Below are 20,976 nucleotides of genomic sequence, written 5' to 3' on the forward strand. Positions count from 1 at the left end.
ATGCTGTAAATGAAGTAATTGCCATTTGGTACTCAAAGTTCGCATAATGCACAAATTGCACTTACCAGTCGCCTTTATGTCGTGGGGAATGTAAAAAGTCGGTGGACGTAGAAATGGAAAATTCAGGTAATGTTGAAATCGGAACAAAGACAGAGTCCAAGTTGCAGATGAAGTTGCAGTTGGCGTCGGGTGCGATTGAGGAATGATTTCATTTACTTGCAATCAATGAAATTGCACTAATTCAATTTCGTAGTGCCAAAATAAACAACAACTGGACTGGAAATGGAAATGGGAGATGGCAAAAGTAACAGTTGCAGTAAAAGCAACTTGCTACTGAGCTCAGAGGACTCCGAGAATGTGGGTGGGAGTGTGGGTGTTGGTTGAGATGAAAGGGGTGTTGTCACGGCTGTCTGCCACAACAGCTGCACGGCAGCAGCTTTAGGGCGACAGCCAAAGGCGAAGTCGCGGTCGGCAGCCTGGAATTTCTCATATCTAGCAGGCAGCTGCAAGTGCAACTGCCACCGAAAGTGGAACTAACTCATGACTGTCGCATGCTGAAAGTTAACGGGCTGTCATTGACATTAAGACTTGGATTGGGTGCGGCAACCACATGGAGTGACAGCAGACAGATAGAGAGCGAGGAAAAAGAGAGATTTGAGAAAAATGTCAGCATGACCCAAAACGAAAAATGAGTCGAAAACCTAGCCAGGGTAGGTAAGTGTGTCTTGGTAGAAGTGAGAGCCAACAGCTAACCACAAGCTGCACACGTAGTCGAATGTCATCGCCTCGGGATGAGGAGCGCAGAACAACGAGCGAGGATAGTAACACCACCTTGGTGCCCCAAAGATCCTCCGTTGACATCGTACGGCAGCCAGCGAGCCGGCGATTAACTTTTGATTCCACATTGACAACAGCGAGCATTGATGACGATGAGGACTACAACGACGACGACGAACAGCAGGCAAATGGAGAGGAAGTGCTACAACAGCAAATGCCAATAATACTTTTGGATGCACAGTCGACAGTAATAAAGCGAGATGCACAGGTGGGAACCGTCTCGCAACGTACAGGAACTGAGCACTCCATAGGTGCGTCTGGCAACGAGAATCGTCCATCCAGCTGGAAGTCCAGCAACTCGGATCCATATGACCTGGACGAACCGCTCACCACAAAGGTGGTCAAAGTGTTTAAGAAAAGTATGTTTCATGTCGAGTTCATGGGTTATAAAGTTGAATACGATTGCCTTTGCTTTTGCAGGACACAGAATACAGCCTGCTCATCCATATGATTCAGACGATTCGGTCGAGAAGCAAGTGACATTCGCGAAGGACACAAACTCACCGGAAAGAATGCTCAACTCCTTGGAATCGGATCTTCCAATGTCGGATACATCGCAAACTGTGTTGCGCACCGAAATCAGCAGTGGCGACTTAAGCAGCAGCGGATCCGTGCTTCTGTACACCAGCGAAACAACGGATCCCAATAATCCCCAAGCGAATCACCCCCAAGGCTACAAATTGGCATCGGGCATGGCATTCGTAAGCGCGATGATGTTGAATTACTCATGATGACTTCTAACTCCGCTTCAATTGCAGATTTATATGTCAATACCTCCAGATGGTGGCTACGGTTGGCTGGTCTTGGTCCTCAGTTTTCTGGCCCAGCTCATAGTCGATGGCATTGTCTTCTCCATTGGTATTTTGTTGCCCTACATCAGCGAGGAGTTCAATGTGAGCAGTGCTCAGGTTATTCTCGTGGGCAGTATACAAATTGGCTGCTATTTCATGGGTGGCGCATTCTCCAGTGCCCTCATCAATAGTTATGGCTTCCGTCCGGTGGCTTTGCTCGGCGTCATCATCTCAGCCGCATCCATACTACTGGCCAGCTTTTGTCCCAATCTGCCCCTGATGATCATATTCTACAGCATCATTGGTAGGTTACAAATTTTGTGACATTGCAGCGTAACTACAAATGTCTCAGTTTCTACAGGAGGTCCTGGACTTAGCATGATTTGGGTGAGCTCACAGCTCATCATTGGCTATTACTTTGAGCGCTATCGACCCATCGCCAGTGGCTTCTCGTGTTCTGGAGCTGGCGCTGGCATTTTTCTCTTCTCCATCGCCAATAGTCTGCTTGTGGTGAAGTTTGGCTGGCGAAACACGATCCGATTCCAAGTCATTCTCATACTGCTCATTACGTTCATGGCCCTAGCTTATCTGGAGGTGGCTCCCACTCCCGTGGGTTTTCTGCATAATGACCACTTGACGACATCTAGTTCGAATGAGTATTATGGCAATTTCTACGTACACAATTTTCTGGTTGACGACGTCTCCTCGAGGAGATCACACGCTGTGCTTGAGAACTACGAACCTCCCCAGCAGCAAGGACGCTGTCGCCGTTGGGCAAGCCGTTGCTTGCCATGCTTCAGGAAAAAGCCCGTCAGAGGCCAACATCATCGACATGCCCAATCGGAGGATGAGCGCTCCGAACGCAATTATGTTGTACGTGCCGATCCCATGCAACGGGAGGATCTCTTCTACACAGGTCCTGCCGACTACACCACGCCCCATAGTGTCGAGCAGTTCGAGGGCAAGGAACTGGAGTTAGTTGGTTCGCAGGCTCATGTGAGTGTACAAAATATATTCGTTTTCTCTTCTCTAATTTGTGAATGGTACTTGCAGCTTCAAAGAATTGCCTATGGCTTGCACAACATCCACGACTACGACAGCACCGATGATTCGGTGGTGTTACCCGACTCGGATGGCACATCACAGGCTGGCGCTTCTTCTCCCGCACCCACTCCCACCTCGCATACACAAGGGCAGCGACACAAGAAGCCACGCAAGGACAAGAAGAGAGGTTGGGTGCGCACTAAGGCAATGAAGGCAATGAATCGTCTCTTTGACATGCATCTCTTGAGGACCTTTGAGTTTCGTGTGCTACTAACCTCCGCATTCCTCTATCCCATGGGCTTCAATATACCCTTTGTGTACTCCAAGGAACGTACCACCATACCTCTGAAGTATGCCCAATGGATTGGACCTGCAATTGGCGCCACCAGCTTTCTCATGCGGATCGTTTGCGGTTTTGTGGCCTACAAACTGAGGAACTGGACGAATTACATCTGTGGAGGCGGCATGATGCTTGGCGGCATCATGGTCTTTGTTAGCGCCTTCTATGGCAGCGACTTGGTCTGGTTTCAGTTTGCCTACGGGTTGCTATATGGTGTAGCACCAGGTAAGCAGCGGTTGCTACCTCCTGGTGATTACCTCTTCTCTAATTATGCCCTTCTCAGCTGTCTTTGCCACACTGAGAGCTCTCATCTATGTGCGCTACTTGGGTCTCTCGAAGCTGACCAATGCCTTTGGTATCACGGCATTGGCGATGGGTCTGGGCGTGTTTATTGGCACCACTTTTGGGGGGCTGTTGGTCAGCAAAACAGGTGGCTATGTGGCACCATTTGCCTTTGCCGGACTCTGCATTACCATCTCGGGACTGTTGAAGCTTATTTTGCCTACTTGGATAAGATATCGGGAGTATCGAAAGAGGATTTGAATGTGATTGAAGTATTTCGTTGCGATTACAGTTTACGATGCATTGATTTTTATTGGTTTGTTATTTTTCTGTTGATTTATTTTACAAAATGTCTTATGCACTTGCAGTTGTTCTTTATTTCATTACATCATAATTGTTTTAATGACTAATTTGTTTGCGATTTGCGTTCTTTCTTTATTTTACATTTGGTATGTCAAAGACTGCTCAAGCCGAGTGCCTCTACAACTGTCAACTACTCTCAAACTGTGTTCTCTCCAAACTGTTTTCTTGTCAAACCGTGAAATTGTAAAATCAAAGCGACTTTCTACTTTGTGGTCATATGACTGTCAAACTATTTGGCTGCTAAACTTTGCCCGAGCTCAAATTGAACTTGTTGTAGACACTTTTTAAAGTAAAATATAATTAACTGTTGCTCTTTGTGTTATTGTTATAGTTGTTCTTTTACTTTTATTGCAATCTGTTAAGTATAATTAACTTAGTTTACATCTAATGTTAGCTTAATTGCTGCCCTCCACACACTCTTCAACCAATAGTTTCGAGTGTGTGTGCGACGTTTTCTTTTTGGTTTTGGTTGTTTTCCTTGTTTGGTTACGCAAATTTTCACGCTTGTTTTTTTTTTATTTCTTTGATTCAGTTAATATACTTATACATACGAGAGCAATTTAAAAAAATGGCTATTCTAAATGTAGCACAAAAATAAAAAATATTTAGATTTCAAAATAAAACTCTACTGTTGGCATCATTTTTGAATTCGTTTTTCCAAATTTGTGAAATTATTAATTTTATAGGGTATATAGCTTAGATAGTTCTCATAAATAATTGGTAGCGCATTTTATTAAAGCGCTCTCGTACTCGCTTGCATCTTAAATTTGTACGACTACTAAATAGTAATTTTTTTGGTTTTTCGCATTTCTTTTATATATGACACATGTACTCAGAAATTTCTGCTTGATTTATACATTAAAATTAGCTTAAGCAACTCAAAAGAACAACTTAAAATGTTCTCTTCATTAGCCAAAATTGTGTTTCAGAGCTGCTTCAAATTCCACGATTGATACCGATTCGAATTACTTGACTTCCTCGAATGCTTTCCAATGTGGAATTCGATGCAGTTCAGCATATGTTTTTTAAATCCATTTTGTTTTTTAATATTGTCAGTAGTCTTCGGTTTCATATGCAATTTTCATGATTATTAAGTTTTGCTTTTTCTTTCAATTTTAGTTAGTTTCAAACTTTTGGTTGTCTGCATTTGCGTGCATTTTAAAATTTTGTTCAATTCAATTTCAATTTCGTATCGTAATCTAAATTTAAATTTAAATTAAAATCGATCTGCAGCTGCTGAGGTCTCCGCCTGGTTCTCTCCGCTGTGGGGGGTTCTCCCTCTTCCTCTCTCTGTCTCTCGTTTCTACTGTTTTTCATTTTCCACACAAAAAGCAATTCTTACGCCTTAAATTAAAATTATATTTATATATCGCTTGGTCCAGCATAGCGTGTTCATGTATCGGAATCGGACCTGCAGACATTTTCCGAAAATTAAATGCATATTTGACAATTACTGAGAATACGTGGCATGAGCATGATTGCAACTTACCAATTAAAATAGCTCTGAGGCCCATGACAATTGCGCTCGGTGCCGCACCATTTGGACTGCTGCAGTGCCGGACATGGTCGCCCACCCCTCTTGCCGTGTTTGATGACTTTGCGATATCGATGCATCTCACCAATGCCGCAGCTCTTGCTGCAGGCCGTCCACTCCGACCAGTGGCTCACGCGACAGTCGCGACGCCGCTTCGACGCCATTCTCGACCCCGACCGACGTCGTGTTGGAGCAGCAACAGCAACAGCAGCTGCAGCAATGTCCTTTGCCGGAACTTGTGCCGGGTAGGTGGAGTTGTTGATGTTCTTGTCATTGCCCACATCCGTGCGCCTGTAGCTGTTGGCAATGCTCTGCATCAGCGCATGCTTATCATTCTTCGGCACTACGCTGACCACCGCTGGTGGCGGCTGCTGGCTGTTGTTATAGCTGTGGAACAGTAAAATAAACAAATATTGTTGTCTGTATAAATATTGAGGCTTTGCGCAGAGAAATGAATTTAATTAATTATACCATTCTAAATATAACAACTGCTTTAAGTAAACCTAATTAAAAACATCGTCAAAGCTTGACAGTTACTAAGTTGTAAGTTTTAGCGTAATTAGCTTCTTAAATTGTGACTTACTTAAAGCGAATTTGGAAGCAAACAAGCGAACAAATATTTTTGATTTTGTCTACCTGCTAACACATAGGATAGAAATGGATTATAACTAATTGGGTTGAAAATTTGTCATATGTATTTTGCACTTCTGTATATTTTGAATGTAATTGTATACCGATACGCCAAATATATCAATTGGTATATGTTAGTATTTTTTAGTATATTTATATAGCATTGTATTTTATATTTTTTCTCAGTTTATTTTAGGAATAATTGTAGTACGGTATTAATATGAAATTTATTTCGAAATAATTTTTTTTACATAAATGCAATATTTCTTGAAGATAATGTATTTTTCGAATCAATTGAATTGCTTTATGATTTTGTTAAATAGCTCACAACATAAATCGCTCCATAACAAGCACGATTTTCCTTCCTTAATACGCGCACACACACGTATAGAAAGATTACACATACGCCACGTTGGCTGTAGCAAAAGGTGTTCTCCGACAGAGCATGTTTCTTATTTCAGCACGTCAGCTGTAGACAATTTCAATTTAAATTTGCCTTTTGCAGTTATCCAGTATGTAGGTATATGTGTGTTTGCTGGATGTGCTCCTCAGAAACCTCCAGAATCGGAGGTAGAAGCAACATTTGCTGTGCCGCCGCCATTTTCCTTCCTTCCTTCCGGGCCGACTTCCGTGTTTTGTTTCCTGCACTTTTCGTTTATTTGCATACCCATGTCCCCTCCCCACGTACACCGTGCAAAATCGCGCAAATAATAATAATAATAATAAAAGAAAGCAAAAGAGAAAAAACATGGAACGAGACGACGGAGCGAAATCAAGAGGCAAAGGCAGCGACCGAAAAATGCCGAGTAAATTGGCGAAAATATTGAAAACGCGGAGCGAGACTAAAGACTCGAATGAGTCGCCAGACGTGAAAGCCTCAAAAGCGTCGAATGCGTGGAAAACCGTTGCCAGCAGCAAACGCAAAAGGCTGCCGACTCCCTAACGAAAATAATGAAGAAAATTCTTAAATTGAAATTACAAACATTTCGTTGTTTTTTTTTCTGAAGCAAGAAAGAAATGTGTCCTGTGCTCACACGTGTGTGTGCGGCTGTCTATGTGTATTTGTGTGTGTATTGGTGGCAGTTATTAGCAACAATTTGTGTTCATCATGCTTGGGGCAATTACCGTTAGAAAAGCGCATCAAAATGTATTCAGTACATGTAATTTTATGCGCAATTTGAATTTGTGCAGAAGTATGCAGCATACAAGTTACTTTATTGTAGTCAATATCGAACTTGCTTAAAGACCATATTGATTTAGGTCTTTTAAAAGTACTATATTAGTTGTAAAAGGATATTGCTATTTGTAAGTAAATTTTGTGCCGCAATTATGTAGCACAATTAAAGTAAATTATACTCTGCTACTCTTGAAACACATAATTTCGTGCATCGAATTTCAAACATAGTTTTTGGTTGACAATAAATTAAGACCAAAATATACAACCATAATCACAGTATAGAGTCAACATTTTTATTTAAATTTGTGACATTGATTAATTTGTGTGCCGGAGTAGTAAAGTACTTTCGATTGTAACTTTCCATTAGTTGTTGTCTCACTAGTTATTTTTTAATAGTTGTAAGCATAGTTTAACCAATCACTCAAAATGTTTAAATTATTATCAGCGGCATATTAAATATTTCCTTTGATGACACTATTCAAATTAAAAATTGAAAATAAAAATTGCGCTCAAAAAACTTAACAAATTTATTCACAGTCAAAAAGTAGATACATGTTTAAGATTCAGATACAAATATATATCTTATGGAATATATTGTCTTATTCACACACACACGCAGACACAAGAAGACATCCGTCTTTATTGAATGACACAACAACAGACTTCCGGCTGTGTATAGACAGTTGCAACCGGTCGCGGCGGTCCGATTGTCTCGACTATGACTGGAGGACGAGGAGGTGGAAATGTTTCCACTATAACTGGCGGTGGGGCAGCGCCGATGACGACTGGCGGTGCGCCAATAATGACCGGCGGCGGTGCTATGCCAATGCCCACGCCAATGGGCGGGGGACGTGGTCCTCCAATATTGACACCCACATTGATGTTGGGTCCCGGTGGTCCGGGACGAAACCCAGATCCAGGAGGAGGACCTCGCATGACAGGACCGGGCCCGTAGCCCCCGTGTCTTGGAGGTGGAGGCATCGCACGCTCCTTCTCGAGTGATATTCAACGGCTTCTGGCTGTTGACTGACTGCCGTCAAGTGTTTTATCGATGTGGTCATTCGCTTTGGAGTTACCCTCAAGTGGCGGCCTCTAATTAATTATCAATTACGTCTTGTCAGCGACGACGGTGATTTTGTTTGCAACATTGGAAGCCAACAGAAGTTCCCCTCACCCTCCGATCATTAGCGATAAGATAAGCCAGTTGTAGGCGGTAGCTTAAGTTCACATGCTGATAAGGTAGCTTTGTCATGGGTAGACGATGAGTGTGCATTGCTACGAGTAGCAAACGAACTCTTTGAGGCATGCCTCCAATACTAACTGTAGTATCAAGTTAGAAACCTAGAATACAGTTTAATATTTCTCTTCTTTATGTTAAAATTCTATTATTTAAGGCTTTGTTTTTCGTTCCTTCATAGATCTGATGGCATGCAAAAAGCCACACCACGAAAAATGAGATATTTTTGCCATTTCAAGGGTTGTCAATTTTATTTATTTTTTTAAGATATCTTATAAGTTTTCTACTAATTTTTAAAGCACTGTAACTAATATAACTTTTTTGATATTCTCATTTTGGTATGTTCAAGGGAAAAGTTGGCATGATTCAGGAGAAAGTGAGAAATTTAAAAGTAGTTAAATAAAATCTTTCTACATTTAGACATTTAGCATTCAGAGTAACAATTGAAAAGTGGCATGACAACTTAAGACATCTTCTTCAGAATTAATATTCATAGGTACGAGTATATATATTTTATGTCAAAGTTACAACTTCAGGTCAGCATTATTTTGTTCAACTCAATTTGCATTTAAGTTTATGCTTAAAATGCTAAGATATGCTCTTTCCATTTGACTGTCATTCGCATTTATAAATGAAGTCTTAAACGGAATATTTTCAATGCCTCGCAGCACTTAGGCAATGATGCAACAGCAACGTTTCCTTGGCTCTTGCGGTGGCGCCGCCAAATCGGTGCTGACTCTGTAGCTCTTTCGCTCTTTAGGTTTGTCAGTGGCTTCGACAGAAACTGTGCCAACGAGGACCAATTCAGTTGCTGCTGCTGCTGGAGGTGGAAGTGGAGGCGATGCGATCTGAGTAGGCTCTTCGATGATGAGCTCCGTTTGGCACACAACTATTGGTTGAGGTGCTGTTGTTTTTGCTGTTGTCGTTGTTGGTACAGTGGCTGCTGCTGTTGCTGTTGTTGCTGCTGTCGCCGGCATCGCAGGCTGCCACTGATAAACCGGAGGCGTAGGCAGTGTGGGTTCATCAACTGGCTGCGAACTGATTGTGGGGAGAGGGGCAGGTAATATGGCTTCTGACGCCTGTGGCGGCAGATCCAAGTCCGTTTGCCACACAACCTCCGTTAGCTCCTCGGTGGGTGTCAGATAGGGTGGCGACGATGTGGGCAACGGTGGCGGCGGCGGCTCGAGTGGATCTAGTGGTTGCGATACTGTTTGCTTCTCTTTAGCGTGATGCTTGTGACGATGATGATGATGATGATGATGACGATGCTGATGCCTGTCTTGTGGTTGTTCAGTGTCAGTCTCTATGATGAGAGTAGCATCGTCGCTAACATCAGTTATAACTAAAGTCGTTTCGTTCTCTTCCCTTTGTGAATGCCGATGATGACGAAGATGATGATGAGGTTGCCGCTCAGCCGGCGTCGGAGTTGTCTCAATTGTTGTGATGCCTATCGTTTCGCTTATCGTTGCAACATTTATCGTTTCAGTTGAGCTAATTTCCTCAATGGTTGTCGTTGTTGCCGTCCTTTGCATTTTCTCGTTTATTTCGTTTATTTCTTCTCGCGGCCTCAACTGCGTTTTAGTTGCGACACTTAACTAAAATGTATTTGTTTCGACCCATTCAATTTATAGACAATGCTTGTGTCATAGTAAATATATTTTCATGCCACAAATCTCCACTGATTAGATATAAACGCATAACTAACTGATTTTGCAAATATTTGACTTGTCTTCGGGCGATTGCGACTGTTTTTGTTGGGATTGTTTGCATTCTTCTTCTTTTGTCTTCGGCTGTGGCTTGGCTTTCGCTTCTGCAAATTGTATTAATTATGTATACGCATTATGCGAATTCAATTATTGCTTACTGCTCTGTTGCATTTGTCTTTCCCTTCGCCTTTGTCTTTCGTTATTGGTTGCTGCCGCGCCAATAATTACAAGAGTTGCTGGAGGCACCGACATGTTGTCGATTTGTTGTGAGGTGTTGTTGTCTGGACACAGTTTACTTTACTGTGGGTATTGTCAGGAATTCGACTTTCTTTTATAATCAGCATAGACCACGCAATGATAAGATAGTATAGATAATTAATCACACATGTCCCCTACTCGGATACAATTTAAACTCGACTGTGGTCATGGCTTCGTAAATAATACTAGGGCTATTGACATAGTTCAAAATGAATCATTTAGATAACATTGAAGTACTTCCCAAAAACTTGACAATCGAAAAGAGATTTCCAGAAAAAGCCTTTTGTAAATAAACAATATCGTTTATTTCAAATATGTTTGAAATACATTTTGTCACAAACCTTTATTATTATGTACAAATAATTTCCAACGAAAGTTGGTTTGGTCTCAAAAATTCAAATTAATTTAATTTAAACAAAAATGTTTGAAGTATTTGTTAGTTAAATAATAGTTCAAAAGGCTACTTTCGCATACACGTACAAAGTATGTAAAATAAGAGAGATAGCTTATGTCAAGTGTGCTTTACGAGACGATGCCCTTGATTTATATCATATGGAATATTAATTATACCAAACCTATGCCATCAACAAATCATCAACTATTAATCACCAACAAACAATAAAGTACATTTGAATAACATATTTATAATTGAGAACATTATTTAAAATATCTGTCCGAGTTCTGCTTAATTAAACAAGAAAGTAGTATAGTAAAATAAATATATTAGAGAAACACTAAAGCAACGGGAAATTCTCTTTTAATTTTATCACTTTGAATCTTTCATATGCTATTTTATTCTTTGAAAATAAAAACATCGCTAAATGAATAATAAATTTAATGAAAACAATTATTGCGACTCGCTAGCTTTTATTCTCTTTAAAAATCCAATATTGCATGTTATTAAATTTATCCATTAGCATAGCTTGGTTAAAGGTGAATTTCCTTGCTGTTTATTTCTTTCTCCGAGCGGTTTTTTTTTTATATTGAAGTGCATTGTTGTATAATTATAATTCCTTTAATAATATAATTATAATAGAAATTGAATTGATCTTGGTCGAATGTTTGTGCCATTTTCATTGTTTTGGCGAAACTTCTTTTGTTTTCGGTTGACGCTTAACTTTTTTTTGCTCTGCAAGTGATATAAATATTTTAAATTCCATCCAATTCTTTAAAGTCACAAAGCTCACGTTTTTTTATATTTTGTTGCTGCTTTTGCAGTTGGAGTTGTTGTCTTGGCTGCTGTTGCTGCTGCGGCATGTTGCATGTTGAGTTGAGGGCAGTAAGTGTGATTATTGCGGGCAATGCGAACATGTTTCGTACTATCCGGCGTAAAGTCTGTCGTTTGAGTCTGTTGTGGCTGCACTGATAGAGCTGTCCAGGAGGTGGTTTGATTTTTATAGCCAAAAATTGAAGGCATTGATAAGATTGCAAGTAATTACACTGTTCAACTTGGTTTTGCAGCACTAGGCTCTGCATATAAACTTGAATTTTATTTACTTAGAACTTGAAACAAATAATTGGCCTTAAAATTCATTCTCATTTGTTTACCTTAAATCTCTTTTAATTTAACTATATTTTCAATATATGAGATCACCATTTTTGGATAAGGTATTAAATGAAAAAAAATAGTGGAAGACTATAAAAATGCAATTAAAGTGCTTATGTATGGTATACATACAATATGAAATGTTAGATCTCAGAGACTTTAAGATACATATAGCCAAATTTTTGGCCGATAGCAATTGGTATTTTTGCACGCAGATCAATTTTATTATCGTTATTTTCCACGTCTATTTCTAGCACCACACATCGAAAAAAATCGAATATCAAGCGTTATATTAAAGGTAGATTTACGATTTTTGATTGCGGTCAGATAAAAATGGAGTTGTTTGAGGAAAAAAAAATTGCTGCAGTTAGGCCTTAGCTTTGCTTAGATATCTGGTATGTTCTGTACTCTATGGTAAATTTTGAGTGTACTAGTATATTAATATACCAAGTATATCTACCTTTCTTAATTGTTTTTCATATAGGTTTATACAACGCATTGAGGTGCAATTATTATGCTCTTAATCGACAAAAACTTTACAATATTTATGACTGCCGTTGCAGTCGTTGTTGTTGGCGTAGAATCACTCGGCATAGAAGTTGTTGTTGTTGTCGTATCAGTTGGTGTTGTTGTATCAGTTGTTGTTATTGTCGTAGTAGTTGATGCTTTGCCATGTTAAAAGTGAAGACGAGAGCACCAAATGATATTATTGCTGGCAGCGCGAGCATGTTGCGATTACTATACGGCGTGTTGTCTGTAGGTTGAGTGTGCTGTAACTGCACTGACAGAGCAGGCAAGGCAGGTGCTTTGGCTTTTATAGGTAGAACATGAGGGCATTGATAAGATTGCAAGTAATTACACCGTCCGAGCAAGTGTTGGCATTGGTTTCGGTTAGCTGTTGGCGCTCTTGTCAGCTTGCCAATTGTTTTTTTTTTTTGTTTAACTCCCGCCGTGCGTCCCTCGCATGCAGGCGCAGGGGGCACTTTTAGCCAGTTGCCTGGCTGAGTTCTTACATGGATTTTGGATTTCGCTTCTTGGCACTCAAACACGTACGTGTGCCGCCCTCGCCCCGAGTTTGTCATTAAATATGCAGGTTACCAGTGCCCATGGTGCCAAAAATCCACTCCAAGTAGCACGCAAATGGGCGTGGCACGGAGATGTTGACGGCAATGTAGCTGGAGCTGATGCTGTGGCTGTAGCTGTAGCCTGGCACTGGATTAGTTGTAGTTTGTGCTTGTGCACGTCGAGGACATTGCCCGACATTGGAGTTGGATTTCCTTTCTTCGCTGTCCTTTCTATTTATTCTTTCTCTTTCGCTCAGTCTCTTTCTCTCTCTCTTTTCACTTTTGGGGCGAGCTTTTTAAAGATGCAGCATTAGCCAGCTACGTGCCACGATCTCTGCCACTCAGTCAGCCATCTTGCAATCCACCTTTACATAAAGTGGGGTAATGGGCTGCAATGTGTGCTTGCTGCTTGCATGTTTTTCTCATTTTTTTCTTCTTTTTACTTTGGCTTTCTTTCAGCCAGCTGCTTTGAATGTGTTGAAAGTACTTCTCTCATCTAAGCAGCAACACCTGACGCTCTACTCGTATGTTAAGTATGGCAAATTGATATCTACCTGCTTGCTGCCATTGAGTGAGAGCCTCAGCTGCAACACATTGCCAAACACTGCTCTACTTTCTATGTGCAGTTGATTCAGGAAATAGAATTAATTTAGAGAGGTTATAAGGGTGAGGAGCACATTTGGTGTGCGTCCTGCACTTTGTTTCCCTTGATAATAAATCATTTTACTTATTTTTGGATTAATTGTTATTCTGAAAGAGAGTGTGTAATGAACTATGGTGTATTTAAGTCTAGTGACAGCTACAAGCTAAAATTATAATTGCATGTCAATCGTGTTTATATCCTTATACCACATGGGTATAAGAAGTAAACGAACACAGAATAATAACTACTGTCTTTATGATTTCCGTTGCGATAGATATCTTAGAAGTAGTTCAAGATAATATTGTATAGCAAAAAAAGCCTCAGTCATCAAGATTTAATTGGTTTAGGTCTAAAATCTCTGATATTTTCAATTTTATGGTATATTTTGAATGTATTAGTATATTTACAAAATATACTAACAATACTTTTCCCACACCGTTTTCGTTTTATTCAAAGGGGTAATCTTGCACATTTCATATACATTAAATAGATATTGATATACGAAATATTCTTTTGAGATATCTTTGTATTAATTTGTATATACCAGACATCGTCACGGGTGGCAAATTTCGACACTCGACTCACACCCGTACTTTTAAGAGTGCGAGTGCTACTCGTGCACTCGCAAAACGAGTGAGAGACACACTCTCATTCAAAATCATGCGAGTGCTGCGAGTATGAGTCATTGTCATACTCGAGCCTTTCTTGCACTTGCCTATTCGGCACCCGATCATTTTAGGCACTCGGCTTGTACACACTTGTGTCTCGCGGGTGGTTGTTCTTCGTGCAACCGATCATTTTAGACACTCTTGACGAAATGCTCTGACACTCGCGAGTGTTTTGCTCAGACACTCGAGTGTCAGAGCATTTCGTCAAGAAATGCTCGGGTGTTTTTCCCCCACCCCTATTGATGCTTGTGTGTCACGGCTCGCGGGTAGATTTTATGACTTTTGACTTCTTTGAATGATTTTTGGGTGTTTTTTTTACTTTGACAAATGGTCAAATAAAATATCAGGTGGTTTTTCCTGAAATTTATGGAAATTGCACAAATTTGCAAAATACCCTTTTGTAATTATATAGGCATTTACAATAGTGTTATAAACAGGTAATAAAATTTCTGATTTTCCGGTTATTGATGAATATAAAAAACCCAAAAACTCATAAAACAGGTAAAATTTCACTTTACAAACCGCGGATTTTCCACATTTCCTATTGAATTATAATATTAATTAGGTATGAATGGGCGTTACATTTTGTCGGGTCAGGTCAGGTTGGTAAATTTAGTTGTTAAACCTTTTGGAATTTTTTGAAATTCTTTACCTAAAAAACAATAAAATCATAAAAATAACAAGAACATTTCTTGCATCTCAATATACATACACACAAACGTACATATGTATGTACATACAATCGTGCCGGTCCACTCATAATTTTGTACCCATAGCCACCGGCACCGGCTTTACCCGAGTGCATAGAATCACCGATCGCAAATTGCCGAGTATGCCTCGGCACTCGCATTCGCGAGTGTAAGGCTCGCGAGTGGCGAGTATGCCTCGGCACTCGCACTCGCGAGTGTAAGGCTCGCGATACACTTATTGCTCATGAGTATAAGGCTCGCGAGTGTGTGTATTTTTGGCCACTCGCACTCGCGAGTGTAAGGCTACCGAAAAGGCACATGAGTAACGGGTGCACCCGTTGAGTGTGTATACCCGTGCCGTTCTCTGGTATATACACAATAATACGATATTGTGTTTCTATTATTCAAAAGGGTATCTGACATTCGAGCACACTTATTTATTTCTTACATGTTTATTTCGGTAGCCTGTAATTAATGGCAAACGAATGAATATTGATTAATGCTTCATGCTGCTAATTACATCTATTATTAGCTTGACTAAACCAATGTGTAATTATTCATAAAACCTAATGAAAACTTTCAGCTGCAGACCTCCATTACCGTAGGAATCGTTTTGGTTCGATAAACTTAAGTATACAAAGACGATATTTAATGTATGACTGGAATATGTTGTCAACTCACATGGGATTCATTTTGGCCAGCAACTGGGAGCGTATGCGTTGTCGCTCCTCATCGTACTGTTGCAGCTGCAGCTGTTGCGGTGTCTGTCCATCTCTGTCGCCATCTTGCTCTCTCTGTCGCTCTCGCTCGATGCTTGCGGACAGCTCGTTATTCATCTCGACGTGATTGTGCTCGGCATCCAGGTGTGTTTGGGTCTGAACCATTTCATATTTGCGATCATCCTCGGCAATGTTGAATACCTCGCTCAGCTCGTACTCCTTCAGCTGCAAATGGAAAGGAGATTGTTAGAGACTGGGCAGAGCAAATGTTAGAGACACTACTAACACACACACACACACACTTCACACACACACTGGCACATGTGACTATGTGCTTGCACAAATATGTGTGTGTACAGCATATTAATTTACGCGGATTATGTGCATGGCATAAGCAAAGCAAATGCTCCTAGCTATTCACACACAGCTGCTGAATAACCATGAGCAGAAGCAATGAGTGTGAGTGTGAGTGTGAGTGTGAGTGTGAGTATAAGTGTGAGTACAGGTGCGCCTAACGCGCTGCTAATTTCAATTTGTGGCAAATATTGACACAGACACTGGGCTTCACAACCATTCACTCGCATAGTCCAGGTATTCTGCTGAAGGGGGGAATTGAATGGATGAGTGAGATAGCAGCACAAAAAGCGAAAGAGACAGAGATAGAGAGGACCTTCTGTGACAGCGACTAGGTACGGAAGCATAGCAGAGCGAGAAAAAACTTTTGTTGGCGCGCTGTCGCGCATTTTAATTTATTTGTTTGGGCTGCTGTCATTTTCTATACTTATGCCAAGCGCCCCTCGCATTGTTATTGCCACGTTGCCGCGTTGCTGGCCTTGTTTTTGCCTGGCTTTGGGTTTTAGGCTTATCGCAGGGCTACCTTTGGAAGCTTCATTCGCAAATGCGTCGACAGCGGCCGCGTGTTGCTTTTGTGGCATTGAAATAAACACGCACACTCTCTCAATCACACAAACACACACACACTCACGTGTACACATAATCCTCGAATAACAACAAGAGAAATACTGTGAAATTCCTTGTGGATTACAGAAACCCGGATCCACAACCAGAACCTCACTCTCAACTCTCCAAACTCACAGCTGCCCTGGACCCGTCTGTGCCCACAAAAATTCCATACCAATCCGTGATTTCATGCGCCAAATGGCACCCAACAATTTCTGGCATTTCACTTAAAAGCAAATTTAAGAATTTAATGCCCAAACAAATCAACACATAATTACCCAAACATATCGCACAGCACAGCACACATACATAGCTAGTCAAGTTGGCTGACTTCTTTTAGTTACATAACTACTTAGGGCTTGGCCTGCTCCACATGTCTTGGCCATAAAAGAAAGCAGACGAACATTCTCCTAAGTAAATAACTTTCCATTTCGTTGGTCATAAACAAAAGTAGCCAAATCTAAGGCGAAGCAGTTAACCATACTTGTTACATCGAATAAACGGTTACACTATCAGTTAGAAAAATATTGCATTTTTATAATAAATAAAATACTAAAACTACTAAATTAAATACAATATGATTTCTTTATATACTTTTTTATATTATTATACTATTTTAAAGAAACACGGCTCCGATTAATCCAAAAAGTTGAATAGCAGATATTTTCTGCTTAAATCATCACCAAATTATTTCATGTATTTTATGAAGAAAAAATTAAAAACAAAATAATTATATTTATTATCTTTTTTAAAAACAGAAATAATGAGCTAGCATATTACGCACCTATAATTTTTCCCAGCTAATAATAGAAGTGAACAAAGCTGTCAAGAAATGGTTTATGCTCCAGGAAAGTGAACTAAAAGGAGTAGACATTTTTAGGACTTTCTTCCCCAATGTCCGCTTTCGCTCCCAAACGAAATAAAACTAGAATTAGTAGTGTCAAAAAGGCGTTACTATAACAACAATGGCAACAACAATAACAACAGGAGCCAATAAAATGAGAAGACGAACAAGACGAGCTGAACTAAAGCGCTCGGCTAGCATCTGAGCTGGGCCAACAAATAAAGAATAATGACCACACGTACCGAGTGTGTGTGTGTATGGGTGTGCCACGCCTATTCCTCTATCCACCATCCCCGCCCCCAGAAAACTGCCCACCGGCAACTAAACTATGCAAACGCAGTTGAAACATCTGCCAGAAGCGTTGGGCGTAAATTTTATGTGCGTCTCTCGGCCACACATAAAAGCAATTTTGATGAGCGGCTACGGCAATGGTTAGCAGAAGCTTTGGGGATGCGGGTGAAGGAATGGATGGATCACGGGAACAGTGGGAGGGGCCCCTGTATTGTGAGTGTAAGTGCCGCACTTTCTGAACATCGTACGTCCAGCAATATAATTACAATGCCTTTGTGTGTGTGTGGAGGCGGTTTCATTGGCAGCTTCTACTTTTGCCGCTGCTGCTCCCATTGAGTAAAGGTCTTTTCTGGTAAGGTCCTTAGCAAATTTTGCATTACCATTGTGCTGAAATGTTTCACGTTCACGTTCACGATTTGTGCCAGCTAATGGATTGGCGCTTATAAAGGTCGAGACCCATGGATAACGTAATATGACGTCGACAAGTAATGCTTTGTGCCTTTAATGGTAATGGCAAACCTAGATAACGTTGCCCAGATAATGTAACTGCGCCTTATCCATAATTTATTGCACACTTAAGGCATATTTAGTATTCTAATTGTCAGTCTTCTCTGAAATCAATCTACCATAAATTCTGCTCACTAATAAAATTATAAAATTTTCATGATTGCCAAAATAGTTTTTTTTTATATTTTATTTCTCAAAAACCAAGATAATTGCATTGAAAAATCTAGCAATAATTACAGTATTTGTACACGGAAATCATGACTGAAATTAATATAAATTATGCTCACTAATGAAATGAAATTCTAATTCAAGAACATTTATCTGAAATCAAATTAGTCTGATTACTATTCAAAATAATTATTTTTTCAAAAGCTATATTCAGCAAGAAAAGAAATGTATACGACCTCAATAAAATACTTTTTAAAACAAAAAAAAGATTGAAAAAGCTAACAAAAATGTAATTATTTTTTGTATCAGGAAATCTTTTCTAAAATTAATCAAAACTCAATTCTGCGTACTTAATATTCTACCATAAATTCTTCTCACTATTATTATTTTTATGCATGGTATCAAATTAATTCGATGCAAATAATTTGAAAAAAAAAATACATTTAAAAATATAACAACAGATTTTATATCGTTGTACAATTTGTATATTTAGTGATATCATGAAATTATTGTCATTTGAATAAGTTTTCAATTTAATTTAGATTTAGCAATTATGAATATACGATTTTTGTTCAATTATTTCTGCGCTAGACTGGATATTTTAAGCACTATTTAATTGAAAATAAATGCATCTATTTTATACTCTGCTTGGCAAATTATCCATTAAGCTAGTGTCGAGTTGAAAGTATTTCATTTGATTCATTTCTTGTTTAAATATTTTTAAAACATTTCGGCGACTTCAAATTTGTTTCAATTAGAGAGCTACTAAATACTGTGGAATTCCACATAATTATTATGTATTTTAATGCAGCCCAGTCTTGCTCATTTTCATTCTCTCTCATCCTATCTACTATATATCTCTTTGGTGTCGCATGCATTGCGCATTTAGTTTAATTATTTCATTTATCTTCTGACTTTTGGCTAATTCGCAAAGAGCTTGCAGCAAGCATATAATTTTAATGTGCAATAATTAACATTGTTTCCTCTCTTTTCACATTTAGTCTTTTTTGTTTAAACCCGTTTCATTTTTTTTGCATCAATGGCAGCTACGCGGTTTGTGGCAGCTGATTTATATGGGAATATACCCCAGCTTACACACACACAGACACACACACAGACACTCAGCAAACCAAACCTCACACGCACTGGCGTTACACATGTTTGACGCCATTGTAATGCTAATGGCTCATTAGCACTTTGATTTTTTTTTTACGGAGTTGCGAGCCACATGAAAAGTCATTAGGGCTGTAAATGGTAGCAAGGGGAGGGGCAACATTTTGACTGCTAATTTGCAGTTAATTAACTTGTTTAAGCATATTTTCAAGAGCCGAAAGAATGAGAAGAGAGAGAGAGCTTACCTTGATGAACTGAAAAGTGGCGATGGGAGGCAAACGCTTGCTCTTCGGGTAATAGAAACTGCCAGCCGGATGGGCAGGATAGCGTGAGGTGATGCGATAGATGACACCCTGCGGTGCCGTTGGCCAATTGGGTGCGGTAAAGGTGAAGCCGTTGTCGGTGCCCGCATCAAGTGGATCCAATTCAACGGTGACCGTATCAATCCATGAGCCGCCAACGCAGAGCTGTAGCACACAACAAAAAGGCCAAATAGGAAAATGGTCATTGATTTCTGTTTGCGGCATTTGCCCTTTTTTTCGTTCAACTGCTGTTGCCTTACCTCAAACGAGTCAACGCCTATAAACCAATCCGGCGATGGGACAATGCGCGTCATTAGCGATACCAAGCTGTGATTACTGTCGACAAACACTTTGGCCTCACTTCGACCTGCGCCCAACTGAATTGCCGGCATGGTGAACTCATCGAATACGCTCCGCTCCGTTCCGCTGGCAAATCCTTGTGATGGTTGCTGCTTCTGTGTGTGTGCCTGACCCGCCGCCTGCATCGTCTGCTGCTGCTGCTCACCAGCATTGCTGTCCAGCTGCTCCGTTTTTCCCGTCTCTGCAAATTGTTTGACGCCCGCCGTGGCTGGCTGTCCGATGTGGTAGAGCGCATAGTTGGCATTGTGTGTGCGACCTGTGGGTGAGACGAGGACAGAATGAGAGTCATTAACATTTAATGAGCTTTACAACAACACCTTCAACTGAGCAGCTGCAATTGCAATCGCAATTGCAATTGCAATGCTACTGCTACTGCTACGGCAAATATGCAAAAAACAATGCGCGAAATTGTGCAAACATTTGCATTTGCCGTCAACACACCGCTTTGGATGAGCCTTAAACGCTGATTTCGGCTTAAATGCTAGATTAAGTATACGCAGTGGGATGATCATTATAGTTTTACTTTAAAAGCAACAGCATATACCCAAAGGATTTGCCAAAATGGTGAGTCATATTAACTTTAACCGTAGGCAGAAATACATTTCATTTGAGATAGAAGTAAATTATATATGATATTAAGTATACGCAGTGTGATGCTGATATTAGTTTTATATAAAAAAAGTCTAAGAGTAAAACAACAGCATATACTTCATGTGTGATACATGAAAGTCTATTTTTTAATGAAGATAATTTGAGAGTTAATTAAGTTGATTAAATTAAGTATACGCAGTATGTGCTGTGTATACAATACAAAATAAAATAGCTAAGGACAGAAAAACTAAGAGAACAGCAGGTTTCTAATCGATTTGACGAATTGAAGGCTGAATATTAGAATACAATTAT

General features: G+C 40.0%; 4 protein-coding genes across 4 annotated transcripts in view; 1 reads left to right on the forward strand and 3 right to left on the reverse strand.

The window, feature by feature from the left end:
• Positions 1-623: 623 nt before the first annotated feature.
• Positions 624-3,555, forward strand: LOC117566752 (uncharacterized). The gene is made up of 7 exons (XM_034246296.2): positions 624-714; positions 772-1,196; positions 1,258-1,538; positions 1,596-1,932; positions 1,990-2,624; positions 2,682-3,237; positions 3,296-3,555. Exons 1-7 carry the CDS (start codon positions 689-691, stop codon positions 3,553-3,555), a joined length of 2,520 nt encoding a protein of 839 aa, XP_034102187.1. The 5' UTR covers positions 624-688.
• LOC117567796 (uncharacterized) overlaps positions 3,518-20,976 on the reverse strand; it is a 56,235-nt gene continuing 38,776 nt past the window's right edge. The window contains exons 2-6 of the mRNA XM_034248020.2: positions 19,974-20,329; positions 19,657-19,878; positions 15,491-15,753; positions 5,147-5,578; positions 3,518-5,068 (exon numbers count right to left, since the gene is read on the reverse strand). Coding sequence (XP_034103911.1) covers positions 5,050-5,068; positions 5,147-5,578; positions 15,491-15,753; positions 19,657-19,878; positions 19,974-20,329 — 1,292 coding nt within the window. The 3' untranslated portion in view covers positions 3,518-5,049. The remainder of the gene's footprint in view (positions 5,069-5,146; positions 5,579-15,490; positions 15,754-19,656; positions 19,879-19,973; positions 20,330-20,976) is intronic.
• On the reverse strand, positions 7,485-8,182 carry LOC117567798 (formin-A). Its single transcript, XM_034248023.2, has one exon. The coding sequence runs from the start codon at positions 7,977-7,979 to the stop codon at positions 7,638-7,640; it is 342 nt and encodes a 113-aa protein (XP_034103914.1). The 5' UTR covers positions 7,980-8,182; the 3' UTR covers positions 7,485-7,637.
• Positions 8,582-10,477, reverse strand: LOC117567797 (protein hunchback). Its single transcript, XM_034248022.2, has 2 exons — positions 10,100-10,477; positions 8,582-10,045 (listed from the first exon to the last, which is right to left on the reverse strand). The coding sequence occupies exon 2, from the start codon at positions 9,765-9,767 to the stop codon at positions 8,907-8,909; it is 861 nt and encodes a 286-aa protein (XP_034103913.1). The 5' UTR covers positions 9,768-10,045; positions 10,100-10,477; the 3' UTR covers positions 8,582-8,906.

The sequence above is a fragment of the Drosophila albomicans genome, chromosome 3, assembly GCF_009650485.2.
Source record: "Drosophila albomicans strain 15112-1751.03 chromosome 3, ASM965048v2, whole genome shotgun sequence".
In the NCBI taxonomy this organism is placed as follows: Eukaryota; Metazoa; Arthropoda; class Insecta; order Diptera; family Drosophilidae; genus Drosophila; species Drosophila albomicans.